Genomic DNA, 27,290 nt, shown 5'->3' with positions numbered 1-27,290 from the left:
TTTTACATTACATTTCCATCCACAAGAGAGTACATTTTTCCCGATGCATTTGTGTTATGATAGTAATTATTAGCGCCTTAAGTCTTTGTTATGCATCAAGTTGCCTTTTTGTTGTTCTTTCCAACAATTGCTAAGTGTTGAATGCTTCCCCCCCCCCATAAACAGCTGAAGTTAATTGCAACCAGAACTTTAAAGAAGTTAGTAAATAAGATTTACTTAAATGAGTAAGTTATATCAGATTAAAATGACTTGTGTTTATATTGTCTTAACGCTTTATTTATCTGTTTAGTCTCATCTTTACAGGAATATATACATTAGAAGTAATTATTAAGGTCCTGTCCCGAGGCTTTGCACTACATACGTTTTCGTACCTCCGGAATCCCTGGAACTGGTTGGACTTTACAGTAGTTTTGTTGGCGTAAGTTAAACGTTGTTATTGTTCTAAAGATAATGAGTATATTTTCTTTCTCCAAGAGCATTTCAAAGTTGTTTTGCAACTGCAGATTTTAGCAACTGCAGATTTTGCTTACAATTGTAAGCAATTGTCCGAGGCTGATTCCTGAGGGCTGATTTTTGGCAAGGATGTTTTGCTTCAGTGACATTTAATAGGTTTGCACTATTAACTTCAGAATTATTTGAAAAACAGAATGAACTTAAAAAGTATGTAGAAGCATAAAATAGCTTAAAGAATAAAAAAGTAAAATGCCAACTTCTTTCAGTGTTATTTCCAGAAAAAAATGAATAGAATATTTGTTAACTTTGAGTATTTGGAGGAGTATTCAAGATCAGCAACATGACATTTATTCTGCCAAATTTGATTTATTTACATTTTTGATTATTTTAATTATATGTTTCCTCTGGTATCCCACTGATGGGTAACAGTCTCAAACATTTCTATTGAAAATAATAGGGTCCATGTTTTTGGTTTGAGCTAAATAATGTAATCTGTTCGTATCTCAGTGACTTTTAAGAGAAAATTGCTCCTACAATTCTGCCAATGTCTATTATTTAACCGCTGGGAGTTGTGTGAGATCCATGTGAAGTGACTCACAATATAGTTTATCTTCCTCCGAGCTGAAAGAGATGTGAGTTGCAGCAAGATTTCCAAATCATGTAATGCTAAGAAAAAGTTTAAGTGGAGTATCTTTTTCTTAAATGTATTTCGACCATTATATGGAGAAAGAATATGCTACCGGGTCAGGTCTCAAATCACACAGAAAGAGCTGCCAGATTAGCTCTCCCTCTCTGCATGTCGCCAACAAGAGACAATGTGATCCTTAGATAATGGAAGAGGGAACACTAAAACTGTAGAACCTGGGAGACAACACAATTAGTCAACTGTTCTGTGGTCCAGGCTGTGGTACAGTTTCTGGAGACCACTGAGCATCAACTCAGCTCTCAGACCAAGCATGGAACCTAATGTTTCCAATGGAGATGCTTGGGACCATTCCTTTCATTGAGACATATTGAAGGAGAAGAGCACTAAGGGTCTCCATTCAGTTCAAAATCATATGGACAGGCATTTAATGCATTCATATTTGAACACTGGTGTAAACCAGATGGATCAAAATAGTATTTTCCAATTCTGTAGATTCCAATGATCTTATGTTCTGGGTCACTCCGGCAGTGAACAAGTCCAGGATCTCAAGGACTCCAGGAAACATTTTCTCTTACCTCGAGGAGTGCAGGAATGCAAACCCAAAGAATATCAAATTGGCAGAAAGACTGTAAAATGGTATTGACCATTAAAACAGAAATTTCTAGCTGCAGTAGTAGGTTTTTAATTGATTCTTTAACAAAAGTGGGCTTCAGTGGCTATACCAGCGGGTATTGCCCGTTATTAACTGCCCTTGAGAAGGAGGTGGTGGTGAGCTTCTTTCTTGAACCGCTGAATTCCCTGTGATGTAGGTACACCCACAATGCTGTTAGGGAGCGAGTTCCAGGATTTGGACCCAGCGACAGTGAAGTAAATGCAATATATCTCCAAGTCAGGATGGTGTGTGACTTGGAGGGGAAATTGCTGGAGTGGTGTTCCATCTGCTGCCTTTGTGCTTCTAAGTGGTTGCGGTTGTGGGTTTGGAAGATACTGTCAAAGCGGTGAGTTGCTGCAGAGCATCGTGTAGATGGTACGCACTGCTACCACTGTGATCAGTGGTGGAGGGAGTGACTGTTCAAGGTGTAGATGGGGTACCCATCAAGCCAGCTGTTTTGTTCTGGATGGTGTGGATCTTCTTAAGTGTTACTGGAGCTGCACTCAACCATGTAAGTGGAGAGTTTTCCATCACAAATCCTGACGTGCCTTGTAGATGACGGACAGGTTTTTGGGAGTCAGGAGGTGAGTTACTCCCCACAGGATTCCTGACCTGCGCTGGTAACCACAGTACCTTTCTGGCTAGTTCAGTTCAGTTTCTGGTCAATGGTATGTTGATAGTGTGGGATTCAGTGGTGGTAATGCCAATGAATGTCAAGGGTAGATGGTTGGATTCTCTCTTGCTAGAGACAGTCACTTGCAGGCACATCTGTAACTTGCCACTTCTCAGTCCAAGCCTAGATATACAAAGAACAAAGAACAAAGAAAATTACAGCACTGGAACAGGCCCTTCGGCCCTCCAAGCCTGCACCGAACATGCTGCTTATCTGCACTAAAACCCCCTACCCTTCCGGGGACCATATCCCTCTATTCCCTTCCTATTCATGTAGTTGTCTATACACCCCTTATAAGTCACTATCGTATCTGCTTCTACTACTTCTCCCAGCAGCGAGTTTCAGGCACCCACTACCCTCTATGTAAAAGAAAAAACTTGCCTCATACATTCCTTTAAACTTTGCCCCTTGCACCTTAAACCTATGACCCAGCAATTGACTCTTCTACCCTGGGAAAAAGCTTCTGACTACTCTAGGGGTACATGTTTATGGCTCCTTGAAAGTGGAGCCACAGGTGGACAGAGTGATGAAGAAGGCATTCAGCATGCTTGGTTTCATTGGTCAGAACATTGAATACAGGAGTTGGGACGTTTTGTTGAAGTTATACAAGACATTGGTAAGGCCACACTTGTAATATCTTTTCCCAAAGGTAGGGGAGTCTAAACCTAGAGGGCATAGATTTAAGGTGAGAGGGGAGAGATACAAAAATGTCCAGAGGGGCAATTTTTTCACACAAAGGGTGGTGAGTGTCTGGAACAAGCTGCCAGAGGTAGTAGTAGAGGCGGGTACAATTTTGTCTTTTAAAAAGCATTTAGACAGTTACGTGGGTAAGATGAGTATAGAGGGATATGGGCCAAATGCAGGCAATTGGGATTAGTTTAGAGGTTTAAAGAAAAGGGTGGCATGGACAAGTTGGGCCAAACGGCCTGTTTCCATGCTGTAAACCTCTATGACTCTACCCACTCTGTCCGTGCCCCTCATAATCTTGTAGACTTCTATTAGGTCACCCCTCAACCTCCGTCGTTCCAGTGAGGACAAACCAAGTTTCTCCAATCTCTTCTCATAGCTGATGCCCTCCATACCAGGCAACATCCTGGTAAATCTTTTCTGTACCCTCTCCAAAGCCTCCACATCCTTCTGGTAGTGTGGCGACCAGAATTAACATTATATTCCAAGTGCGGCCTAACTAAGGTTCTATAAAGCTGCAACAGGACTTGTCAATTATTAAACTCAATGCCCCGGCCGATGAAGGCAAACATGCCATATGCCTTCTTGACTACCTTCTCCACCCGCCTTACCACTTTCAGTGACCTGTGTACCTGTACACCCAGATCCCTCTGCCTATCAATACTCTTGAGGGTTCTGCCATTTATTATATATTTCCCATCTGTATTAGACCTTCCAAAATGAATTACCTTACCGACATGGTCCCGGTCTTACAACATTTGGACATGGACTGCTCAGTATCTGAGGAGTCACAAACATTGTGCAGGTATCAGTGAATATCCCCACTTCAGACCTTATGATGGAGAAGGTCACTGATGAAGCAGCTGAAATGGTTGGGCCTAAGACACGACCCTGAGCGACACCTGCTGAGATGATAGACCACCAACAACTACAACCATCTTCCTCTGTGTCAGGTATGACTCCAACCAGTTGAGGTTTTTCCGCCTGATTCCCATTCACCCAAGTTTTGCTAGGGCTCATGTAATGCCACACTCGGTCAAATGCTATCTTGATGTCAAGAGCAGGCAGTCTTACCTCACCTCTTGAGTTAATCTCTTTTGTCTGGACAATTCAGTGAGTTGTGTAATTGCCCACCAGGTTTTGACCAAAGTTGTAATGAGGTCAGGAACTGAGTGACTCTGACAGAACCCAAACTGAGCGTCAGTGAGCAGGTTATTGCTGAGTAGGTGCCACTTGATAGCACTGTCGTCAAAACACTTTCCATCATTTTGCTGTTGGTCGAGAGTAGGCTAATGGGGTGATATTTGGTTGGGTTGGATTGTCCTTTTTTTGTATTCAGGACATAACTGGGCAATTTTCCACATTGCTGCATAGATGCCAGTGTTGTAGCTGTACTGGAACAGCTTGGCTAAGTTCTGAAACACAAGTCTTCCGTACTCTTGCCAGAATGTTGTCAGGGCCCATAGCCTTTGCAATATCCAATGCTTCCAACCGTTTCTTGATGCCTCGTGGATTGAACTGAATTGGCTGAATAGTGTCATCTGTGAAGCTAGGGACCTTTAGAGCAGGCTGAGATGGATCATCCACTCGACACTTCTGGCTAAAGGTGATTGCCAATGCTTCATCCTTGTATATTGCACTGATGTGCTGGGCTCCCCCGTCATTGAGGATGGGGATATTTGCAGAATGTCCTCCTCCAGTGAGTTGTGTAATTGCCTACCAACATTCATAGCTGGATGTGACAGGGCTGCAGAATTTAGAGTTGATCCGTTGGTTGTGGAATTTCTTAGCTATCGCATACTGCTTATGCTGTTTGTAATACATGTAGTCCTGTATTGTAACTTCACCGGGTTGATACCTCATTTTTAGGTATGCCTGATGCTGCTCCTGGTTTGTTGTCCTGCACTCTTCATTAAACCAGGGCTGATCTCCCAGCTTGGTAGTAATAGTAAAGTGGGAGATATATCGAGCCATAAATTGACAGATTTTGGTTGAACACAGTCCTGCTGCTGATGATGACCTACAGCACTTAATGCATGCCCACATTTGAGTTGCAAGATCTGTTCGAAATCTATCCTATTTAGCGTGGTGGTAGTGCCACACAATGGGGAGTGTGAAGATGAGTCTTCATTTCCAGAAAGATTGTGCAGTGATCACTCCTGCCAGTACTGTCATGGACAGATGCATCCGTGACTGGTAGATTGGTGAGGCTGAGGTCGAGTATATTTTATTGCCTGCGCACGTGCGAAAGTTCTGAGGTCCACACTCTCAATGTTAAGGTAAGTTTGTCTTTAATAATGTTGGGTACAAAGAGATTTATCAGAATGTTGTCAGGAATGGAGAATTTTAGCTAAGAAGAAAGATTGGATAGACTGGGGTTATTTTCATTGGATCAGAGCTGTACAGAATTATGAGCAGCCTCGATAGAAAGACCTATTTCCCTTAGCAGAGAGGTCAATACCCAGGAAGAATTTATACCCAGGAAGAATATATAGATTCAAATTAATTGCTGGAAGAATTAGAGGAGAATTGAGGAGAGATATTTTCACACAAATGGTATTGGGAGTCTGATACACACTGCCTGAAAGGGTGATAGTGACAGAAACCTTTATCACATATAAAGAAACACTTGGATATTTATTGAGGTGTCATATGGACCAAGAGCTGGAAGGTGGGATTTAACTGGATAGCAGCTATGGGCATACTAGACTGAATGGTCTCCTCTGCTGCAGTAAATCTTTCTGTATTTTTTCTAATCATTCGTGGGACATGGGCATCGCTGGCTGGCCAACATTTATTGCCCATCCCTAGTCCCCCTTGCAGGGGCTCTGGAGTCACATGTAAGCCAGACCAGGTAAGGAAGGCAGATTTCCTTCCCTAAAGGGCATTCGTGAACCAGAAGGGTTTTTCTGACAATTGACAATAGTTTCATGGGTATCAGTAGATTCTTAATTCCAGATATTTTATATTGAATTCAAATTCCACCATCTGCCGTGGCGGGATTTGAACCCGGGTCCCCAGAACATTAGCTGAATTTCTGGATTAATAGTCTAGCGATAATACCATTGGGCCATCACCTCCCCGCTTTTTATTTAATGAATACTGGCATTAGCTTTAGTTTTGGCTCAGAGCTAGTGAACCATAAGCCCTTGTTGTTGATCAGCTTTTTGACTTGGCATTCTGACAGATTGTTCCTTCACCAGTTTCATTTGGGCCAAAAATCATTCCTATTGTTTTATCTCATGCTACAACAGATGGAAGTGGAGCATTGTTTTCTTTCTTACTTGACTATCGAACCATCTCACGTACAAAGTATTTTTGAAAGTCCCAACAAGCGCTCATTTATAGAATCCATACAGTACAGAAGGAGGCCATTCGACCCATCGAGTCTGTACCGACCACTAATCGCACCCAGGCCCTATTCCCATAACCCCACTCATTTATCCTGCTAATCCCCCTGACACAAGGGTCATGTTAGCATGGCCAATCAACCTAACCTACACTTCTTTGGACCGTGGGAAGAAACCAGAGCACCTGAAGGAAACCCATGCAGATACGGGGAGAATGTGCAGACTCCGCACAGAAGTGACCGAGGCCGGAATTGAACCTGCATCCTTGGCGCTGTGAGGCAGCAGTGCTAACCACTGTGCCACCATGCCGCCCATTTTGAATAATTTCTTATGATTCAACAGCTAAGCAGCAGCTCACCAAATGGAAGGCAGAGTGCATTCAAATGTGTTGCCATCTTCCCAGCAAAGAAGCTTGAGAGGCAGGATAAGTGACATTTTATTACTTTCTCCTTGGCATTTTTCAACTAGATCCTCACTTGTAGTATATGCAATTTAGCCTCCTCAGTTCACTGAGCACTGCTGTGTAGAATTGGCAGCTACAAATCATAATATCTTTAGCAGGTCTATCCTGACAGTTGACATCAAGCCTTTTGTGTCGGAGCATCTCCCTCCTGAATTAGCACCGCTGATACTTCCTTCACATTTTTATTCAAACAACACATATCCTCAGTGGCCACATTACCAGCGCATTCTACTGTCCTCCAGACTTTCAGATGTGTAGGTTTCTAAAGTTAATAAATCTTGTAATTAGTCCAGTCTCAGTTTCAATCATAGAATCATAGAATCTCTATAGTGCAGAAGGAGGCCATTCAGCCCATCGAGTCTGCACCGACCACAATCCCACCCAAACCCTATCTCCACAACCTCATGCTAGTACCACTGACACTAAGGGGCAATTTAGCATGGCCAATCCACCTACCCTGCACATCTTTGAACTGTGAGAGGAAACTGGAGCACCCGGAAGAAACCCACGCAGGCACAGGGAAAATGTGCAAACTCCACACAGACAGTGACCTAAGACGGGAATCGAACCCGGGTCCCTGGCGCTGTGAGGCAGCAGTGCTAACCACTGTGCCACTGTGCCACACGGATAGGTCATACATTTCATCATGTTGAAAATCAGAGGGCTGCCAACAATATCACTTTTAGTTTTTCATCTCCTTTAATGGTGTTGACATGGAAGAAGTAACGCATAGAATCACAAAATCCCTACAGTGTAGAAGGAGGCCATTCAGCCCATCGGGTCTGCACCGACTACAATTCCACCCAGGCCCTATCCTCATAACCCCATCTATTTACCCTAGATACCCCCCCTCCGACATGTGGATCCTGGTCAAAAGAAACTGGCACAGGTCTTAGGACTTCATAGGATGTGGGAATGGCACATTACATGCACTCTGTTGCTTTTATAACAATGTTTTATATACGAGGCACCACATACCATTCCCTAAAATTCTTTCCTCCTGAAAAGGAAAGCGGCAGCCATGTTGTAGAAAATTAATTTGCCAGATATTGGTGAACTTAGGTTGGTGAACACTTAAATCAAAAAGCAAATAAAATTTTTGGTCAGCCATACTAACTTCACTGGCAAAACCAGGAGGTCAATGTCCAAAAGTGAGTGGCTTGCTTGTCAGCCTCAGAAATCGGCAAGCCCATAATTTCCCAAAATGTGCAGCCTGTGTGTGAAACTCAAAGGTTTGAATCCAGAAACCAGCTCTGTTATATTTACCAATGTTGCATTACATTCTTTCTTTATTTTCAGTTACTTGACGTTGGCATTTCCAAAAATTCCTGGATTATCAGCATTAAGGGCTTTCCGAGCACTTAAGATGATTGCAATTTTACCAGGTGAGAAAATGTGAACAGTTTTGCATTGTAGAACAGAACATTAATTTGATAACGTACCTATGCCTGCTAACAGTAAATAAATTGCACATTCTTAAGTGTCTTTCATTTCTGTTGGACATGTAACTTCACTATTCTATTATCATAGAGGATAAAACCATTGGTCCTGAAGTTCCTGGGTCCACTCTTTCACCTGCCCAGTTCAAAGACAATATCCCAAATCTTGGAATTTGGATCATTCTCATGTCTTGGGTCAGCCACTGGCACAAGCAAGGGCACCTGAGCAGTGCATAGTTCCGCCCTCTTTTTGGGAAGCAAAGTGTCTCAATGATGAAAAAAGCCAATGGGCCAATCATGGTCTTACCTGTACCTCCCGCCTCTACCCACCAATTATTTTGAGGTTGATCATTTCTGTACGTTAAGAATTGGTCAAAACTTGTATCCACATACTTACTTGCTTAATTTTTAAATTCCTGCTCACAGTTGTGTTCCTATTTCGACTCTGATGCAAATGCCAATGAACCATTGGAGGAGGCTGTTGTAACTGTGCTGTGCCAAGCTGGGCATCTCTGTACTTCAACCCGCCAATCATTTGACTTTACACCAAAGTTTTTTTTTGTATTTAAAGTTTATTTATTAGTGTCACAAGTAGGTTTACATTAACACTGCAATGAAGTTACTGTGAAAATCCCCTAGTTGCCATACTCCGGGGCCTGTTCGGGTACACTGAGGGAGAATTTAGCATGGCCAATGCACCTCACCAGCACGTCTTTCAGCCTGTGGGAGGAAACTAAAGACCTGGAGGAAACCTACACAGACATGGGGAGAACATGCAGGCTCTGCACAGACAGCTGGGAATCGAACCCAGGACTCTGCTGCTGTGAGGCAGCAGTGCTAACCATTGTGCCACCATGCCCCCAGCCCCTTCTAAGGTGCTGTAAGTTCAGTGTGGCTAATTAAACAAAGGAAACTTTTGAACATTCAGCTCAAATTGTTGGTGCTGAGTGTAACTGCCAAGAACCTCCACACCTGACCCCACTAAAGTTTTAATGGTCAGGGAGAGTAGAGATCTTTGCAAGATCTACCACTAGGGGTACATCTAAACCACCTGCCATATTGGAGAGCCAGAATGTTTGGGCTACAGAGTGGCCTGCTAGGGAGCGCAAGGGATGGATCCATAGTGGATCTCTGCTTTCGCTGTTCTTTAGCCAGATATGATGTACAAATGCTAACCTTATTCTTTCAGGTCTGGAGGTCAAAAACATTGGAATTATGGCATTTGAAATCTCTGCTGCTTGCTTCACCTTGTTTGTGCCATTGGCCTTGTGAGCAGTGGCATGACTCTGCTCTTCCAAGCCTGAATTGGAATGCCATGCCAGGCCCCAATTCAGTGTATTCAAGTCTGAGCCAAGAGTCAGGGCATTTTAGTAAACTGCCACCAAAGTTACCACAAGAGTATATCACAAGGCATAGTAATTTAGGGACATGGTTTCCTAAAGAGTAGAATTTTTTTTCTCACTGGTTGGCTTAGTCTAATATAGATAATTTATTAAGAAATAATAATGGGCAGGATTTTCTGCAACCTGCCCATACCCCTCACCCCCCCCCCCCCCCCCCCCCCCATCCCCATGTGGCATGTTTTGCAGTGGTGGAGGCGGTCTGCCATTGGCCAGCGGTGACCCACCACTGTTAACAGGTTTTCCCATTGCTCGCATCCTCCATTGCTAAGGAAACCATGATGAAGGGTCGGCGGGACCAGACCAGCCAGAACAGCCAGAAAAATTTGGTCAGTATATAAGGGCAATAGTGCATACAAGCAGCACAATCATAGTTGTATGTCAGCAACTAGTAACCACCAGAAATGCTTACACAATCCTAAATCTGAATACAGCTCCAACTTTTATACAACTGTGATATAATTTTAAGGATGTTTCATTTAAAGCAAAACGTAACTGTTTCTGCAGGACTAAAGACTATCATTGGTGCTATATTCAAGTCTGCCAGGCTGCTAATGGAGGTCCTCCTTCTCATGATGTTTGTTCTCCTAATTATTGCATTGTTTGGACTTCAAATTTTCAAAGGCGTTCTGACACACAAGTGCATAAAAAATCTGCCGCCTGGGATTAACATTTCTCATAACGATTGGGGGAATTATATTCAAAACAAATGTAAGTGTTGGAGCATACATGTATAAATTCTTTATTGCTCATTAAGATGACTGCTATCTGAATATCCTGCTGATATATCCTTTTGAAGTGGAAAATAATACCTGGCTTTTAATTAACCGTAAAACTATATGGTATATATAGGGTTCTTATCCACTTGATGTTAGGTCCAGGATTCACCGAACAGATTACAAACCCAAAATCAACAAGCAGTTATTATTTATAATTTTTTTAAAAATTGTGGAGCTAATATTTCAGAGTTAATATTTCAGTTGATTACTTTTTGACCTCACATTGTTGTAGCATCCATTATTTATTCTGCCCACTTGTAAGAAATCACCTCTGAGACTTTGTGCATGGTTCAGCCTAGAATTGAAGCAGCAGTGTATTGTTGTGAACATAACAGCAACCAACACCCCAGCCCCCTGTCAGCACCACCAGCACTCAACAATACCACAACATTGTATTGTGTGCAGTTCTGGAATCCACTTTATAAGAGGAATGTGACAGCACTGGAAAGGGAGCAGTGGAGATTTACCAGGACAGTGCCTGGGCTGGACAGTTTTAGTTATGAAGAGAGATTGGGTAGACTGGGGTTGTTTTCCTTGAAGCAGAGGAGACTGAAGGGGTCATGATTGAGATGTTTAAAATTATGAGGGGCAAGATTGAGTAGAAAGGAAGAAATGTTTCCCCTTGGTGGAGGGATCAATGAGCAGGGGGCATAGAGTTAAGGCAAGCGGCAGGAGGTTTTGAGGGGATGTGAGAAAAACCTTTTCCATCTAAAGGATGGTGGGAGTCTGCAACTCACTGCCTGAAGGGGTGATACAGGCAGAGACCCTTGTAATATTTAAGAAGTATTTAGATATGCACTTGCAATGCCAAGGCACACATGGCTATGGGCCAAGTGGGATTAGAATAGTTAGGTGGTTTCAGATTCCAGCATCAGCAGTAATTTGCTTTTATTAGTTGGATGGTTTGCCTTTGACCAGCATAGATACGATAAGTCGAAGGGCCTTTTTCCGTGATATGTATCTCTGTGACTCTATAACAAACATCGGAGAACAAGAGTTTTCTCCTTTTGTGTGTTTTGTGGCTTAACATTGCAACCAAATGTTCCATTGTTCTCACTGGAACGACGGAGGTTGAGGGGCGACCTGATAGAAGTCTACAAGATTATGAGAGACATGGACAGAATGGATAGTCAGAAGCTTTTTCCCAGATGGAAGAGTCAATTACTAGGGAGCACAGGTTTAAGATGCGAGGGGCAAGGTTTAAAGGAGATGTATGAGGCAGATTTTTTACACAGAGAGTAGTGGGTGCCTGGAACTCATTGCCAGGGGAGGTAATGGAAGTGGATACGGTAGTGACTTTAAGGGGCGTCTTGACAAATACATGAATAGGATGGGAATAGAGAGATATGATCCCCAAAAGGGTAGGGGATTTTAGTTAAGTCGAGCAGCATGGTCGGTGCAGGCTTGGAGGGCAGAAGGCCTATTCCTGTGCTGTAATTTTCTTTGTTCTTTGTTTATACCTTCAAATATCATTATTCATTGACCAATGCCCAGTATCCAAGCTCCCTGTGCTGCATTAGTAATGGTCATTACCCTTTATGGGCAAGAGAGCATAGTGATTTTATTTTTACTCATTCAAGGGCTGTGGGCTTTGCTGGCTAGGTCAGCATTTATTGCCCATCCCTAATTGCCCTTGAGAAGGTGGTGGTGAGCTGCCTTCTTGAACTGCTGCAGTCCATGTCACATTGGTATACCCACAGTGCTGTTAGGGAGGGAGTTCCAGGATTTTGACCTCGTGACAGCAAAGCAACAGGGGTATATTTCCAAGTCAGGATGGTGAGTGACATGGAGAGGAACTTTATTTTTTGTGTACCTTTTGGTACTTTATTCCTAATCAAAGAAGCATTCCACCACAGCAGAGCTGAGCCTGATTCTACCCAAACCCAAGTTCCACCCGTGAAGACTTTCAATGAAGACCATTGAGTAGTGATGAAGAGCTGAATCCCCAGCTAATGTTTCAAAACCAAATTGTTGAGGCTAGCTGTCACTCCCCGGCTGACAGCCAACTCATTTCATCGACTGAACCTGATTTGTGTGGCTGGGTTACTCATTGCTTAAACCAAATGAACCATCAGGCTAGCCTAGAAACAGAATCCTCGACCTGACTGATTTTTATTTCCCCTCTTCCCAGCTCAGCGATACTGAAACTAATTGTAGTTGCTGTCGAATGCCAAGATCAGCTAACATAGCACAAGGCATCTTCTTGCCTGTTTGCCTCAATTACATACTAATTTTTAACATGCTAGATATTTGTATAGACAAAAGAGAAGAATATGGCTCCACATAACAAAATGTTGCCCAAAAGCAAACTTCATAATTATCCATTTCACTCCATATTCCTATTTTAAATAGAATCCTACTTTTTTTTTTACAGCTAACTGGCTTGTGATCGAAGATGTTGACACTATGGTTTGTGGAAATGGGACAGGAACTGGGTAAGCACATCTAGACTATTACATTGACTTTGTTAACATTTAACAATGAAATGAAATTATTGCTAAAGAAACGGCCCATCAATTCCTGTCAACCAGCAGAGGCTGAAGCAGACCACTGGTGCCATGTTTGACCCAAGATGACCTTATCATCATACATCCATGCCATCACTAAGATCACCTAAAACTGCCCAATTCTGCCACTGCCTCAGCTGATCTACTGCTGAAACCACCATTCATATCTCTGTTAGTTCTAGACTTGACTGTTCCACCACACTCCTGGTCAGGCTCACATCCTCCACCCTCCATAAACTTCAGGTTATGCAAAACTTGGCTGTCCATGCCAGAACTCATCCCAAGTCCCCTTCACCCACATGCTCATGAATCAAAATTGGCCCCTGTTTGAACAATGTCTCAACTCTAAAATTCTCTTTTTTTTTCAAATTCCTCCATGACTTCACTCCTCCCCTTTATCTGTAACTTCTTCCAATTCTGGCATTATGCTTGTCCCCAATCATTGGCAATCATGCCTTCAGCTGCCAAGGACCTAATCTCTGGAATTCATTTGCTAAATTTCTTCACCTCTCCATCCCTCTTTCCCCTTTTAAGATGCTCCTTAAAATTGACCACCAAGCTTTTGGTCACCTTCTCGAACATCAGCATATGTGGCCTGATGTTAAATTGTATTTGATAATTCTCCTGTGAAAGGTCTTGGGCCATTTTACTGCATTCAAGGCACTATATAAATGCAAGGTGTTGTAAACTATAATCAATGGACATTAAATAGTCTCAGCTCTGACTACTGCAGCAAGTACAAGTCCACACGTACTCTGTACATGGGTAGCATCCTCTCCATTTCTTAATGTTAGCAATGTCTTCTCTGGCAATGTGTTCTCTTTATCTTAATTTTGCAATGAGACAGTTGTAGGTCATGTTGTCACCTGTAACCCTGGCAATTCCCTTCCCTGAACAAAATTTAAAATCACATTCGCCCTGTTAACAAGATCGTGAAATGATAAATGTTCCTAAATAAAAGGGAGGAGACTGATAAGAGTAGAGGAGAAAGGGATCTAAGAGTGCATGTCACCAATCCCGGAAGGCTGATTAAGAAGACATAAAAGATACAGTCCTCTATTAGCTGAGGCTTGGAATATAGGAGAGAGGCTATCCTATAAAAGATAATATACAAGTTAGGCCGCAGCTGGAGTACTGTTTACATGTATAGCCACTGTGTTATGTAAAAGATGTGATCACAGAGATGGTTCAGAGGAAATTCATGAGGATGTTACCAGCTGAGGGTCATGCTGGTGGGAGGGGGGGTATAGATTTAAAGTGATTGATATTAAAGGATTAGGAGGGTGTTGAGGAGAATATCAAGGGGTCTGGAACACACTGCCTGAAAGGGTGGTACAGTCAAAAACTATAAACACATTTTAAAAAAATACTTGACCATGCAGATAATATGCCACAACATACAAGGTGATCGGCTAAGTGCTAAAAAGTGGAATGAAAGCGGATAATTCTCTTTCAGTCAGCACAGACATGATGGGCTGAACAGACTACTTATGTGTTGTAAACTTTCTATGTTTCTACATTTCTAAAATGAAATGCCTGGTGATGGAAGATTGGCAGCATGGTGGCACAGTAGTTATCAGTGCTGCCTCACAGCACCAGGGACCCGGGTTCAATTCTGGCCTCGGGTGACTGTCTGCATGGAGTTTGCACATTCTCCCTATGTCTGCGTGGGTTTCCTCCAGGTGTTCCGGTTTCCTCCCACAGTCCAGAGATGTGCGGGTTAGGTTGATTGGCCATGCTAAATTACCCCTTAGTATCCCAAGATGTGTAGGTTAGGGGGATTAGTAGGGTAAATACCTGGGGTTACGGGGATAGGGTCTGGGTGGGATTGTTGTCGGTGCAGGCTTGATGGGCCAAATGGCGTCCTGCTGACTAGAGGGATTCTATGATTAGAATTGAGTCACCCCTCCACAGCAGACTCTGTAAGGTGATACCTGACAAAACAGGCCCACAGTATTCCAGGCCATTTGTTGATAATTTCCCAAGATGAACTGTGATTTTCCCATTCACCTTCAGAGAATACTGCAAGCCAATCCTATGATAGATAGCATAGTCCTGACTGGTAGGGGCTTACGCTGATGGTGCTTTGAATGTCACAAGGAGAGTTTTAGAGTATTTCTTGTTGGAGATGGTCATTGCCTGGCACTTGCAAGCACGAATGTTACTTGCCACTTGTCAGCCCAAGGCTAAATGTTGTCCAGGTCTTGCTGCATGCGGGCACAAACTGCTTCATTATCCGAGGAGTTGTGAGTGGATCTGAATATTGTAATGGACTAATCAGATAAGCCTCCTTCCTTTCTGTAACATTCCACTTGAGTATGTAATCAAGACTCAGTACAGTGCTGAGGAATCACTACATCATTGGAGATGCAATCTTTCTGGAAGAGGCTGACCATACTCTTAAACTCATACTTTCTTGGGATGAAAGTTGAACTGATGCATCAATATAAGACTATTATTAATATTAATCTAAATTGCTGTTTGGCTGGATGGCAGCTTTACAGTACCTTTTTCCAGCTTAACTGACAATACCACAATGGCTACCACCGATTGTATTAGTTGTTAACTCAATTGGCACAGGCATTACATCAAAGTGAATCTACTTATTACCACTTTACAGGAGATGTCCCACAAACTTTACATGTCTCCCTGGCATAGGATTCAATCCAAACAATGGATATACAAATTTTGATAATATTGGATGGGCATTAATTACAGCCTTTCAACTCATCACACTTGATTACTGGGAAAACACCTATAACTTGGTATGTATTCTAGTGACAAAGTGACAGCAATTTATAGATGAAACAGATCAGTTGTATTTAAAAAGAGATTTTTTCAATATATAAAAGACAAGCGAGAGGCAAAAATAGCCATTGGACCACTGAAAAATGAGGCTGGAGAAGTAATAATAGGAAACAAAGCAATGGTAGAGGAACTGAATAGTTACTTTGCATCAGTCTTCATGATGGAAGACACCAGTGGGATGCCAGAGCTCCAGGAGAGTCAGGGGGCACAGGTGAGTGTAGTGGCCATCACTAAGGAGAAGGTACTGGGGAAACTGAAAGGTCTGAAGGTGGATAAATCACCTGGACCGGATGGACTACACCCCAGGGTTCTAAAAGAGATAGCTGAGGAAATTGTGGAGGCATTGGTGGTGATCTATCAGGAATCACTGGAGGCAGGGAGGGTACCAGAGGACTGGAAAGTAGCTAATGTAACACCGCTATTTAAAAAGGGAGGGAGGCAGCAGACGGGAAATTATAGGCAGGTTAGCCTGACTTCAGTCATTGGCAAGATTTTAGAGTCCATTATTAAAGATGAGATTGCAGAGTACTTGGAAGTGCATGATAAAGTAGGACTGAGTCAGCACAGCTTTGTCAAGGAGAGGTCATGTCTGACAAATCTGTTAGAGTTCTTTGAGGAGGTAACAAGGAAGTTAGATAAAGGAGAACAAATGGACGTGATTTATTTAGATTTCCAGAAGGCCTTTAACAAGGTGCCGCATAGGAGAGTGTTAAATAAGTTAAGAGCCCATGGTGTTAAGGGTAAGATCCTGGCATGAATAAAGATTGGCTGACTGGCAGAAGGCAGAGAGTGGGGATAAAGAGGTCTTTTTCAGGATGGCAGCCGGTGACTAGTGGTGTGCCTCAGGGGTCAGTGCTGGGACCACAACTTTTCACAATTTACATTAACAATTTGGAGGAAGGAACTGAAGGCACTGTTGCTAAGTTTGCAGATGATACAAAGATAGGTAGAGGGACAGGTAGTATTGAGGAAGCAGGGGGCCTGCAGAAGGACTTGGACAGGTTAGGAGAGTGGACAAAGAAGTGGCAGATGGAATACAATGCGGAAAAGTGTGAGGTTATGCACTTTGGAAGGAGCAATGAAGGCATAGACTATTTTCTAAATGGGAAAATGTTTAGGAAATCAGAAACACAAAGGGACTTGGGAGTCATTGTTCAAGATTTTCTTAAGGTTAACATACAGGTTCAGTCGGCAGTTAGGAAGGCAAATGCAATGTTAGCATTCATGCTGAGAGGGCTAGAATACAAGAGTAGGGATGTACTTCTGAGGCTGTATAAGGCTCTGGTCAGACCCCATTTGGAGTATTGTGAGCAGTTTTGGGCCCCATATCTAAGGAAGGATGTGCTGGCCTTGGAAAGGGTCCAGAGGAGGTTCACAAGAATGATCTCTGGAATTAAGAGCTTGTCGTATGAGGAGCAGTTGAGGACTCTGGGTCTGTACTCATTGGAGTTTAGGAGGATGAGGGGGGATCTTATTGAAACCTACAGGATACTGTGAGGCCTGGATAGAGTGGACGTGGAGAGGATGTTTCCATTCGTAGGAAAAACTAGAACCAGAGGGCACAACCTCAGGCTAAAGGGACGATCTTTTAAACAGAGATGAGGAAGAATTTCTTCAGCCAGAGAGTGATGAATCTGTGGAACTCTTTGCTGCAGAAGGCTGTGGAGGCCAGGTCATTGAGTGTCTTTAAGACAGAGATAGATAGGTTCTTGATTAATAAGGGGTCAGGGGTTATGGGGAAAAGGCAGGAGAATGGGAATGAGAAAAATGTCAGCCATGATTGAATGGCGGAGCAGACTCAATGGGCCGAGTGGCCTAATTCTGCTCCTATGTCTTATGGTCTTATGGTCTTAATCAGTTGCAATAAATTCTGTATATTTTCTCCCACTGCCCCTTGCAGCGTTATATCCATTTGTCTCACAATTCCTGAATAGTCATGACTTACTTAGCATCTGGAATATAAGTAATTTAGTTGAACAATAAGTGTGAACTTGATATTCTTGTTCAAGAAAGTTTAATTTGCCTATTAAGCTAAATATTTTACTTGTTTCATTCTTTTTTCCTTGTTCATTCCTTCATTCATTTATTCATTTATTCATTTTGGTTGTTGTTTGCTGCTATTGGTAAGTGGGAAACTTGGCATCAGATAATACAGCAATCCTCCAACCAAAACAGATCTGAGACAATGCCTCTTTCATCTCCCAGCAGTGATGCCTTTTAACAGAGTCAAGAAGTTGGGCATCCACCTAACTGTAATCCACCTGATTATCCCCATTGGGTGGTGGTTAAAAAGACTTCCTTCCTGGCATTGAATTGAATGTTACCTCGCTGTTGGCTGCCTAGTGTGAACAGGGCAGTCAGTTGCTGACAATAATTTACTGCCCTCTTTGAGTTGGTGCTCCAGCTACCATCTTCAAACTGGACACACGTTGGATATTGAAGCACCTACTTATTTCAGAAAGAGGGCCTCTTTAATATGTTAATCAGGATCCTTATTAGGACAGAACTGAATCGAATGTACACTAAGCACACCCTGCCTTTTTGCAGTTGGCATTGCAGCCAAAGAGAAGCTAATGGGTTGTTCAGAAATCACCAGGCCAATTGCCTTCACTGGGTTCCGCCCTGTCAAATGATGCAAATGATGCAAATTATGTTTGACCAACCACCGCCCCCCCCCCCCCCCCCACCCCTCCAAATTCCAATCCCAACCCCACCACCCACAAAATACCATTTTTTGGGCACAGGGCCAGCCTCAGGCCTCACAAGATTGTGCAGGCCTCAGAACCCATTTTCTACACAGAGCCTGCAGGGAATAGTAGTGATGCTTGGCCTTTCTAATTGATCAGAGCACCAAATTGGGTTGTTGGGCAGCCAGCTAGCTTACTAGTTCAATCAACCACCGAGATTTAAAATTCAGCCCACTCTGGTTCAATCTGAGAAAATCACACTGTACCTCAGGTTAAGCCAGGTTGAACCTTGAAGCCCACAGCTGGTTCAGCCAGCAAAACGCTGGACCATACACCTGGCATTTGCAATATGCTCAGCACCAGCTAAATGGTTTCTATCAAAACTCTAACAGCACTGACACACCAGGCAAGCACAACAGTACATAATAACACCACTGCCATTCTGGAATCAATCTCCAGGCTTATCCACACCCCATGCCACACAAGAAAGCTGATTTACTACCACAATGTACACTATACATCATTCACTCTAGACCACAAGTGTAACCTACTCCAGTACCTTGATCAACAAGCAACTGCAACTAAAAAACTGTTTGTTGTAAATATTTAATTGGACTGCACATTATGTAGAGCGACTGTGCAACAGTCGTGAAAATCCCAAGTAGCAATTGCTAACAAATGTGCAGTGGTGGTGGTACGAACATCGGTGCTAAAGTTTTATTCATGCCACGTGTCTTTTCTCCATTTTTTTACGTTGACATTGAAGATTTCATTTTTCCCCCAACTCATTTCAGGTACTGCGTGCTAGTGGAGCCTTTTACATTATATTCTTTATAGTTGTCGTCATGTTTGGTGCTCACTACATTGTAAACCTGGTGCTGGCAGTCGTGGCAGCTTCCTATGAAAAGGAAGCCAAAAGGAAACAAGAAGCAAAGGAAGAAGAGGAACGCATTCTGGAATTGCGGCGACAGAAAGCACTGCTGGTATGTCTCGGAATAAAGCAGAAATTACATTTAACAACACTTAAACTTTAACATAGTGAAACGCCCCGAGGCAAGTTTCTTCCTTTAGGCTTCATCACCCGCATGGCCACAAAATGGTAGTGGTGCAGCAATGGGACCCTAACTGCAGCACCAGAAAGAAGAACAAGAGCCCTACCTAAAGATCAGGAAATTGCTACCTTGAAGCCCGCAACAGAGATGCACAAAGGGGGATTAGTGGGGGTCACATTGAAAGATGAGGAGGCAGCAAAACCATTGGAAAACCTTGGAGCTATCACTGTCACTTTCTCGGATGGGATGCCACCTCTCATATGGCGAACGCTGGAAGCAGCAGGTGGATGCAAGGAAATGTGTGTGGACCCAGGCCCTTCCCATCCATTGCCATTTGCATGCAGTGAGTCCGAAGGGGTGATGGTCAGCATTTCTAATGAGGTGAAGCTAGACCCAATTTTGCCAACTTTCCTTGCTACAATCCCGACTGATTATCGATAAAGCAGCAAAATGTACATTGTTCCTGCTGGCCGAAGTATGGCCTTGATTCAAATATAGTTGTTTAGAGAAAGTGGTGAGCTTAGAATGTCAATTTCTCAGAGAGAGGAATTTAAAAAATAACAAAAACCACTCTCATGCACTAAATGACTGGTATCCCAATGACTGTAAATTGTGCCCACAAGATGGCAGCAGATGAGCAATTATTTTTCACTTAGTTCATTTAATGACATGCCTTGCATTCATATAGCACCTTTAAGATTGTAAAGCACTCGCAGGCTCTCCTCATGAGTGATTATCAAATAAAATGTTGACATCATGGCAACGCCACTACTAATCAGAGTCTATTTTCCAACCAATCAGCACGTTCTTCTCATACAGTATAAATTGTTGCTTTCCCCTTATGTCGGTATTCCTGATGAGTGGAAGACAAAAAGCTTCAACAGGTCTCTTTTTTCAGCAATTATAAAATGGTTACAACACAGAAGACCATTCAGCCCATTGGGTCTCTGCTGGCCCACTGAGGGAGCAATTCCTCCAGTGTCACTCCTGCACCTTTTCCCGATAGCCCTGCACATTTTACCTCTTCAGATAATGATCCAATTTTCCCTTTGAAAACCTCAATTCACCCTCCCTCCACCACACTCTCAGATAGTGCATTGCAGATCCTAACCATTCTCTACGTGAAAAAGCTTTTCCTTAGGTCTCCATTGCTTCCATTTGCCAATTCCCTTAAATTTGTGCCCCCTGGTTCTCAATCCTTCCACCACTGAAAACTTTGGATTGCACCTAGACCCCTGATGATTTTGAATAACTCGCAAATCTCCTCTCAACCTTCTCTTCTTCAATCTTTCCTGAATACCTGAAGTTCCTCATTCCTGGAACCATTCTCCTGAATCTTTTCTGCCCCTCTCTAATGATGTCTTCACATACAGTATGGTATCCAAAACTGAACGCAATACTCCAGTTGAGCCCAAACCAGCATTTTATACAGGCTTAACAAAGCTTCCTTGTATTTGTACTCTTATGACCCTATTGATAAAGCCTAGGATGCTGTATGCTTTATCAAACATGCTCTCAACCTATCTTGCCACCTGTAATAAGTTGTGAACATAAATACCCAAACCCCTCTTCTCCTGCACCCGCTTTAGAATTGTACCCCTTATTTTATATTGTCTCTTTGCATTCTTCTGAACAAAATTAATCACCTCACACTTTCTGCATTCAATTTCATCTCCCACTTGGCCACTCATTCACCAACCTGTCTATGTATTTTTGAATTTGTACAATATCCCTATCATAGTTCACAATTTTTCCAAGTCTTGTATCATCTGCAAATTTTGAAAATGTTCCCTGTACACCAATGCCTCGGTCATTAATATATACCAAGAAGAGCAGACGTCCTAACATCAATCCATGCAAATTCCACAATAAACTTTCCTCCATCTGAAAAACAACCGTTCACCAGCCACTCTTCATTTCCTGTCACTCAGCCAGTTTCATATCCATGTTACTACTGTCATCCAGTTCTATTAGAAGAGTTCTTACACCTGTCGTATAAGGGTGCGGCACATGAAGCGTTAACATGAGACTAAGCACAATATCGCGCTCACAATGATGTAAGGAAACAGATGAACAACACCTAGGAGTCAGTGTGGTATTGGACAGAGCCATGTGTAGAAAGAAGCAAGCATGAAGACAGCACTAGCTTGAACTTTTACTTTACCTATGTAGATAGTTTATATTGGCTAATAAATACTTACTGTTGTCCTACCTATGACTTCAAAGATTTTAAAAAGACACATCAAATTACCCACAACATCTTCCAACAACACCTGCCCTCACTATACCTGCTTGGCTGAATGTAAAGACTCACAAAATAATTATCTCAGTAGGACTTGTTTTGACAATTGGAGAACTATTGAACTTGCTCAATTAACATGTTTAAGTGGTTAGAATAAGTTGTTCTTTCTGTGATTTTTTTGTGAATGTCTTAATGTTTAGATACACAATATGAAGAGATATGAAATAGAAACATAGAAATGTTTGAAACTTCTGCTATTGATGTGATTTACTGGTATGTCTGATTGACAAAGCTTAAAGGATTGTTGGAACAGCATTATTTCAAAAGATGATTTGTGAATGAGTGTTTTATTTTTCATAGTTCTACACATGACAGTGTTACTGTATGGCCCATTGGTTCTGTACATGGTGTATACTACGTGAGTAGGTATGGAAGGGTCTATAAGTAGCATTGGGGATGGCTGGGAGCATGAGCTGGCAGGGGGCTATAAAAGGCCATGGCAAGGGTAATAGACATGAGTTGGCATGGAAGGCATGGAGGGGGCATGGGGACTGGGTGGGGAAGAATGAGAGAAGGTGTGAGGGGTGATGATTAGATAGCCTAAGAGCTAATTGGGCAAAGTCCCACAGATCTGAGGCAAGCCTTCTAACCTTCTATAGTAGCCATTTGTGCTCTGCTTTCAGGGTCAGTGGGCCTGACTGTATCCTGCATAAACCCATAGCCCGCACCTCCATCAACCACACCTCCAGCCAGCACTCCACCACCCCCCCCCCCCCCCCCCCCCCGCCACCCCACACACACCCCGCCACACCCCACACTTCCCCCATCCTGGAAATTTGCTGACTCAAGCTACCTGCCCAGGGTATTCCTGCTGAGAATTTCTCAAATTGAGTTTATGCTGATCTGGGAGCTAATGGAGGTCAGCAAACATTTGGGTGGTGGCTGAACAGGACTTAGCACAAGTTAGTAGGATATGGGGCAGCTGTGCTCTGCTTGACCCTAAGATCTCCAGTTTATGAAGGATGCAAGATTGAAGGCCAGCCAGGAGAGCATTGGAGCAGGCACATCTAGAGCTAAAAGAGGCACGGATTAAGGATCTCAGCAGCCAGCAAACTGAGACAGAGGCTGAGATGGATGGTGTTGTGGAGATGGCAATAAGTGGTGTTGATCCTCATGTTCCAAGATTCAAGGGCCTTAGCCAAAGCTTGCAAGTCAATCTCCTTGATAATACCATTTATGTAGCACCCCATTTTTCCACGTGATCTGTTGGTGTAATAGAAATGGTTTACCTAGCCTTGTCCATCACAACTTTGCTCTCCTGTCCATCATGCTTCAGAAGTCACACTTGAGTTGATGTATCATATTTCAAAAAAATATACAAAAAAGCAAATGAGACACCATGCTCTGCAGGAAGCCCTGAAGTCAGGGAATAGGCTGTGCCACACTTCTACCCACTTTCCACAGAGCCCATGGAGTGGTCTGGTGAATCCTCTCTAACATCGCTGTAATGCGGGTACTGCCCAAAGTCACTTAAGAGGGAGGAGGAAGAGGAGGATGGAGGAAAGGGGTAGCAGGCATACTTTTGCTGCAGATACTCAAACTCTGGTTCCCTTCGGAAGACATCTCTTCATCACAATGGCTGCACAATTCTCACCTTCCCATCCACCTGTGGCATCGTATCATCCACTTTGACCAAAACCTTGCAATAAATGCCACCAGCAGAAACATTTTTACAACATCTTTGTCCAACAGCATATCCAATTATTCATTCGTACAAAAATGTACTATTTACCATTGTGTATTCCATTAATGCCTGTCTTCCAGTTGACTTTGCCTATCATAGTTCTCCCAAGCAGTGCTACACCAGTGGCTGCAGCATGCCTGGTGGAAGGCCCTGACTTTCACTGAGGAAGTGAGTTGGTGGCCTTACTGGATGACCTCAAGCAGCTTGATTGGGAGTGGGAGTGTATGTTTTATGCGCCCAAGTTCTGCTATGTATTCCTGGCTTGAGAGTCCGAAAAGGAGAACTTGAACAAGTTACACATTTTGGTGTTGATTATGCACCATGTTATTACTAGTATTGGTTACCAGCAAGTATATTTCTGTCCTTTTAAAAAATAATTATGTTTGCCGAATTATTTTCTAGCGCGTAAGAGAGAATAATCTTAATCCAAAAGAAAGGTTTCGGAAATGTGGAAAAAAACTGACTCGAGGTTTCTCAATGGATTCTGTAATGTCATGGGCAACTGAAATGGCACAGCTCGGTGAGTTCCTGGTAGAATATCTGTCAATCTGTTGTCTTTATTGGTGTTGGCATTCGTCCCATTTGTGCTATCGAGCACCTTAGTACTTTTTGGCCTTTTCACACAAGCCGACAATCCTTACTTTGGCCTCTCGTTTGCAAATATTTAAATAATGTTGAGTTTCGGAATTTGAAACCAGGGCTTCATTACCGATCATACAGTTGGAGAAAACTTTCCACATTAAGACTGGTTGGAATATAGAAACATATTTCAGTTTGAAAATATATTTCATGTGACAGAGTAGAGAACAGACATTACAGGTATTGGCATTGGTTTTGGCAACAGTTTCTTACTGTGTCGATATTTCATTCTAAAATCAAGCTTGTTAAATGTTGTTTAATCATCAAGTTAAGCTGACAGCAAGCTGCTAAACTTTTTCACAACTTCAAGGACAACAATTAAATGAACTTGCTTTTAAAATGAGGCAATGGTTGCCAACAGTCAATATTTGACTAGCAATAGTTTGTAACTTTAGTGGAATTCCCAGTATAGGGTTGTAATCAAGCTGTCCATGCAACAAATTGTATTAAAGAATTCTCACAGACAGCTGACCAGGAAATGAAAAGCACTAAAATCAAAGTACTTTTTTAAAAAAGTGAGTGTAGCTCCAACAACACTGAAGAAGCTTGACACCATCCAGGACAAAGAAAGCTGCTTGATTAGCGCCCCATTCACCAGCTCGAACAGTCACTCCCTCCAACACCGATACATAGTGGCAGCAGTGTGTACCATATGCAAGATGCACTGCAGCAATTCAGCAAGCATCCTTCAGCAGCATCTTCCAAACCCGCAACCTCTACCTACTCGAAAGACAAAGGCGGCAGATGCTTGGGAACACACCACCACTGGCAAGTTGCCATCCAGATCAGACCCCATCCGTGTCCCCAGAACATTAGTCTGGGCCTCTGGATTATCAGGTCAGGAACATTATCACTACACTACCATCTGTCCTGCTTTATCACCCTGTGAATGCTGCCAAGCCTGCTGAATATTAGCAGTATTTTATGCTTTTATTTCAGAATTCCAGCATTCACAGTACTTTGCTTTTGTTTATATATTAATATTGATCTGAGTGCTAGACCAGTGCCACTGTTTTCACTATTGAATGTTTTGTGATTTACCTGCAGAGGACGATGAAGAAACTGATCATCAAAAAAAGTCTAAATGTTATGCCTTCAAAAAAAGATTGAAGCGAAAGTTTTGTTCTTGGACCTGTTGTCCAACATTTTTAAGACTTCAGGAATATTTAGTGATGCTTGTTTCACACCCAATTTTTGAAGGGGTGATTACAATCTGCATTCTAATAAATACTCTTCTGCTATCAATAGACTACCATCAAGCACCTTACTCTCATGCCCTAGAAAGTGGGAACACTGTAAGTATTGTGCATGATAAGCACATAATAAACAAAAGGTATGTGATTTATCTGCAATATTCAATGTAATAAAACTTGATAGCCACAAAAGTCCATGACAGTTCTGGGATGTTTCTGTTTCAGCATGAGTTTGCCAGAATGGTCAAAAACTAGGCGAGGACCCAGATAAACAGAATCTGCAATGGTTTGATTTGATTTGATTTGATTTATTATTGTCACATGTATTGGGATACAGTGAAAAGTTTTGTTTCTTGCGCTCTATACAGACAGAACACATCATTCGTAGAGTACACAGGGGAGAAGGAAAGGAGAGGGTGCAGAATATAATGTTACTGAGGTGAAGTCTCTACCCATTTCAAACATGGAATCGTGTGGATGTTGGGTCTTTCTACTTCAGGAGTTCCTGAATCCAGCACTCTCATTGAGATCCAGTGTGTGGTTTATGGCAATACACCTGGTCAGACCCATCATACCTCGTCTCTAGGAACAGAAAAACTAGGACTTTAGGCCAAGATTAGGACCTGAAACCCCAATGAGTGAAAAAAGGGGTAAAGATCTTTTTAAGTGCTGATCCTGCAGTGAAATGAGTCCAATCATACATTTCCAACACCAACCACTTTCAGTTCAAATTCGAGGGTTGAATATGGCTGACTTTTTAATTCAAAACAGGTGTGAAGTCATATTTCTGCTAATAGTCTGAGGAAAATATAAAATTATAAATTCATTAATGGGCTGGATCTGGTTGAGTTGGGCACTCGCTTCAAGCTGCATGAGACTTTTATCTGCATCCTTCGCTTAAAAATCTTTCACTCCAAAACTTTCCGGAAGTACGAACTGTAAATGGCGCAGTGAGGGTAATGGACCGACATTGTATCCCCTTTATAAATAAGAGTTAAAGATTTAAAAACAAACAGAGGAAGGGGGGAAGGAGGTGGTGAATTAGTCAAATCAAGTTCAGAAGAGAAATAAAAAGAAAGAAGGAAAAATGGAAAGAAAGAAAGATTGGATTAAGTAGAGACTGAAAGGAAAAGTAAGAAAAAGATTAAATATTTGGCATTGTTAAAATCACCAAGAACAATCTAGCATCTGAAGGAATGAGACTCCACAGTTAAGATTGTTCAATTTCTTCACCAGAGATTGATTGACACTGCATTAATCATCATTGCCTCCTTCAAAAGGTACTTTCACTGTTAATTACCAGGCTTAATGTTCTGTGGTGAGTTTAATGGACTGTTAACGTGCGATTCCAGCAAGTTGTTAAAAATAACTAGGAATCTAGAGGTGAGATAGAGTCATAGAGGTTTACAGCATGGAAGCAGGCCCATCGGCCCAACTTATCCATGCCGCCCTTTTTTTTTAAAACCCCTAAACTAATCCCAATTGCCCGCATTTGGCCCATATCTCTCTATACCCATCATACCCATGGAACTATCTAAATGCTTTTTAAAAGATAAAATTGTACCCGCCTCTACTACTATCTCTGGCAGCTTGTTCCAGACACTCACCACCCTCTGTGTGAAAAAATTGCCCCTCTGGACACTTTTGTATCTCTCCCCTCTCACCTTAAACCTATGCCCTCTAGTTTTAGACTCCCCTACCTTTGGGAAAAGATATTGACTATCTACATTGTCTATGCCCTCATTATTTTATAGACCTCTATAAGGTCACCCCTCAGCCTCCTACGCTCCAGAGAAAAAAGTCCCAGTATATTCAGCCTCTCCTTATAACTCAATCCATCAAGTCCCGGTAGCATCCTAGTAAATCTTTTCTGCAC

General features: G+C 42.5%; 1 protein-coding gene across 1 annotated transcript; it reads left to right on the top strand.

Moving 5' to 3' along the window:
• The first annotated feature begins 200 nt into the window (after positions 1-200).
• LOC144500699 (sodium channel protein PaFPC1-like) lies at positions 201-26,479 on the top strand. Its single transcript, XM_078224071.1, has 8 exons — positions 201-418; positions 8,224-8,309; positions 10,271-10,474; positions 12,917-12,977; positions 15,670-15,814; positions 19,339-19,527; positions 23,985-24,102; positions 25,269-26,479. Exons 2-8 carry the CDS (start codon positions 8,291-8,293, stop codon positions 25,583-25,585), a joined length of 1,053 nt encoding a protein of 350 aa, XP_078080197.1. The 5' UTR covers positions 201-418; positions 8,224-8,290; the 3' UTR covers positions 25,586-26,479.
• Positions 26,480-27,290: the final 811 nt, after the last annotated feature.

This window comes from Mustelus asterias, chromosome 1 (genome assembly GCF_964213995.1).
Source record: "Mustelus asterias chromosome 1, sMusAst1.hap1.1, whole genome shotgun sequence".
In the NCBI taxonomy this organism is placed as follows: Eukaryota; Metazoa; Chordata; class Chondrichthyes; order Carcharhiniformes; family Triakidae; genus Mustelus; species Mustelus asterias.
The sequence above is the reverse complement of the archived record's forward strand: the minus strand, read 5'-3'. Positions and strand labels throughout refer to the sequence as shown.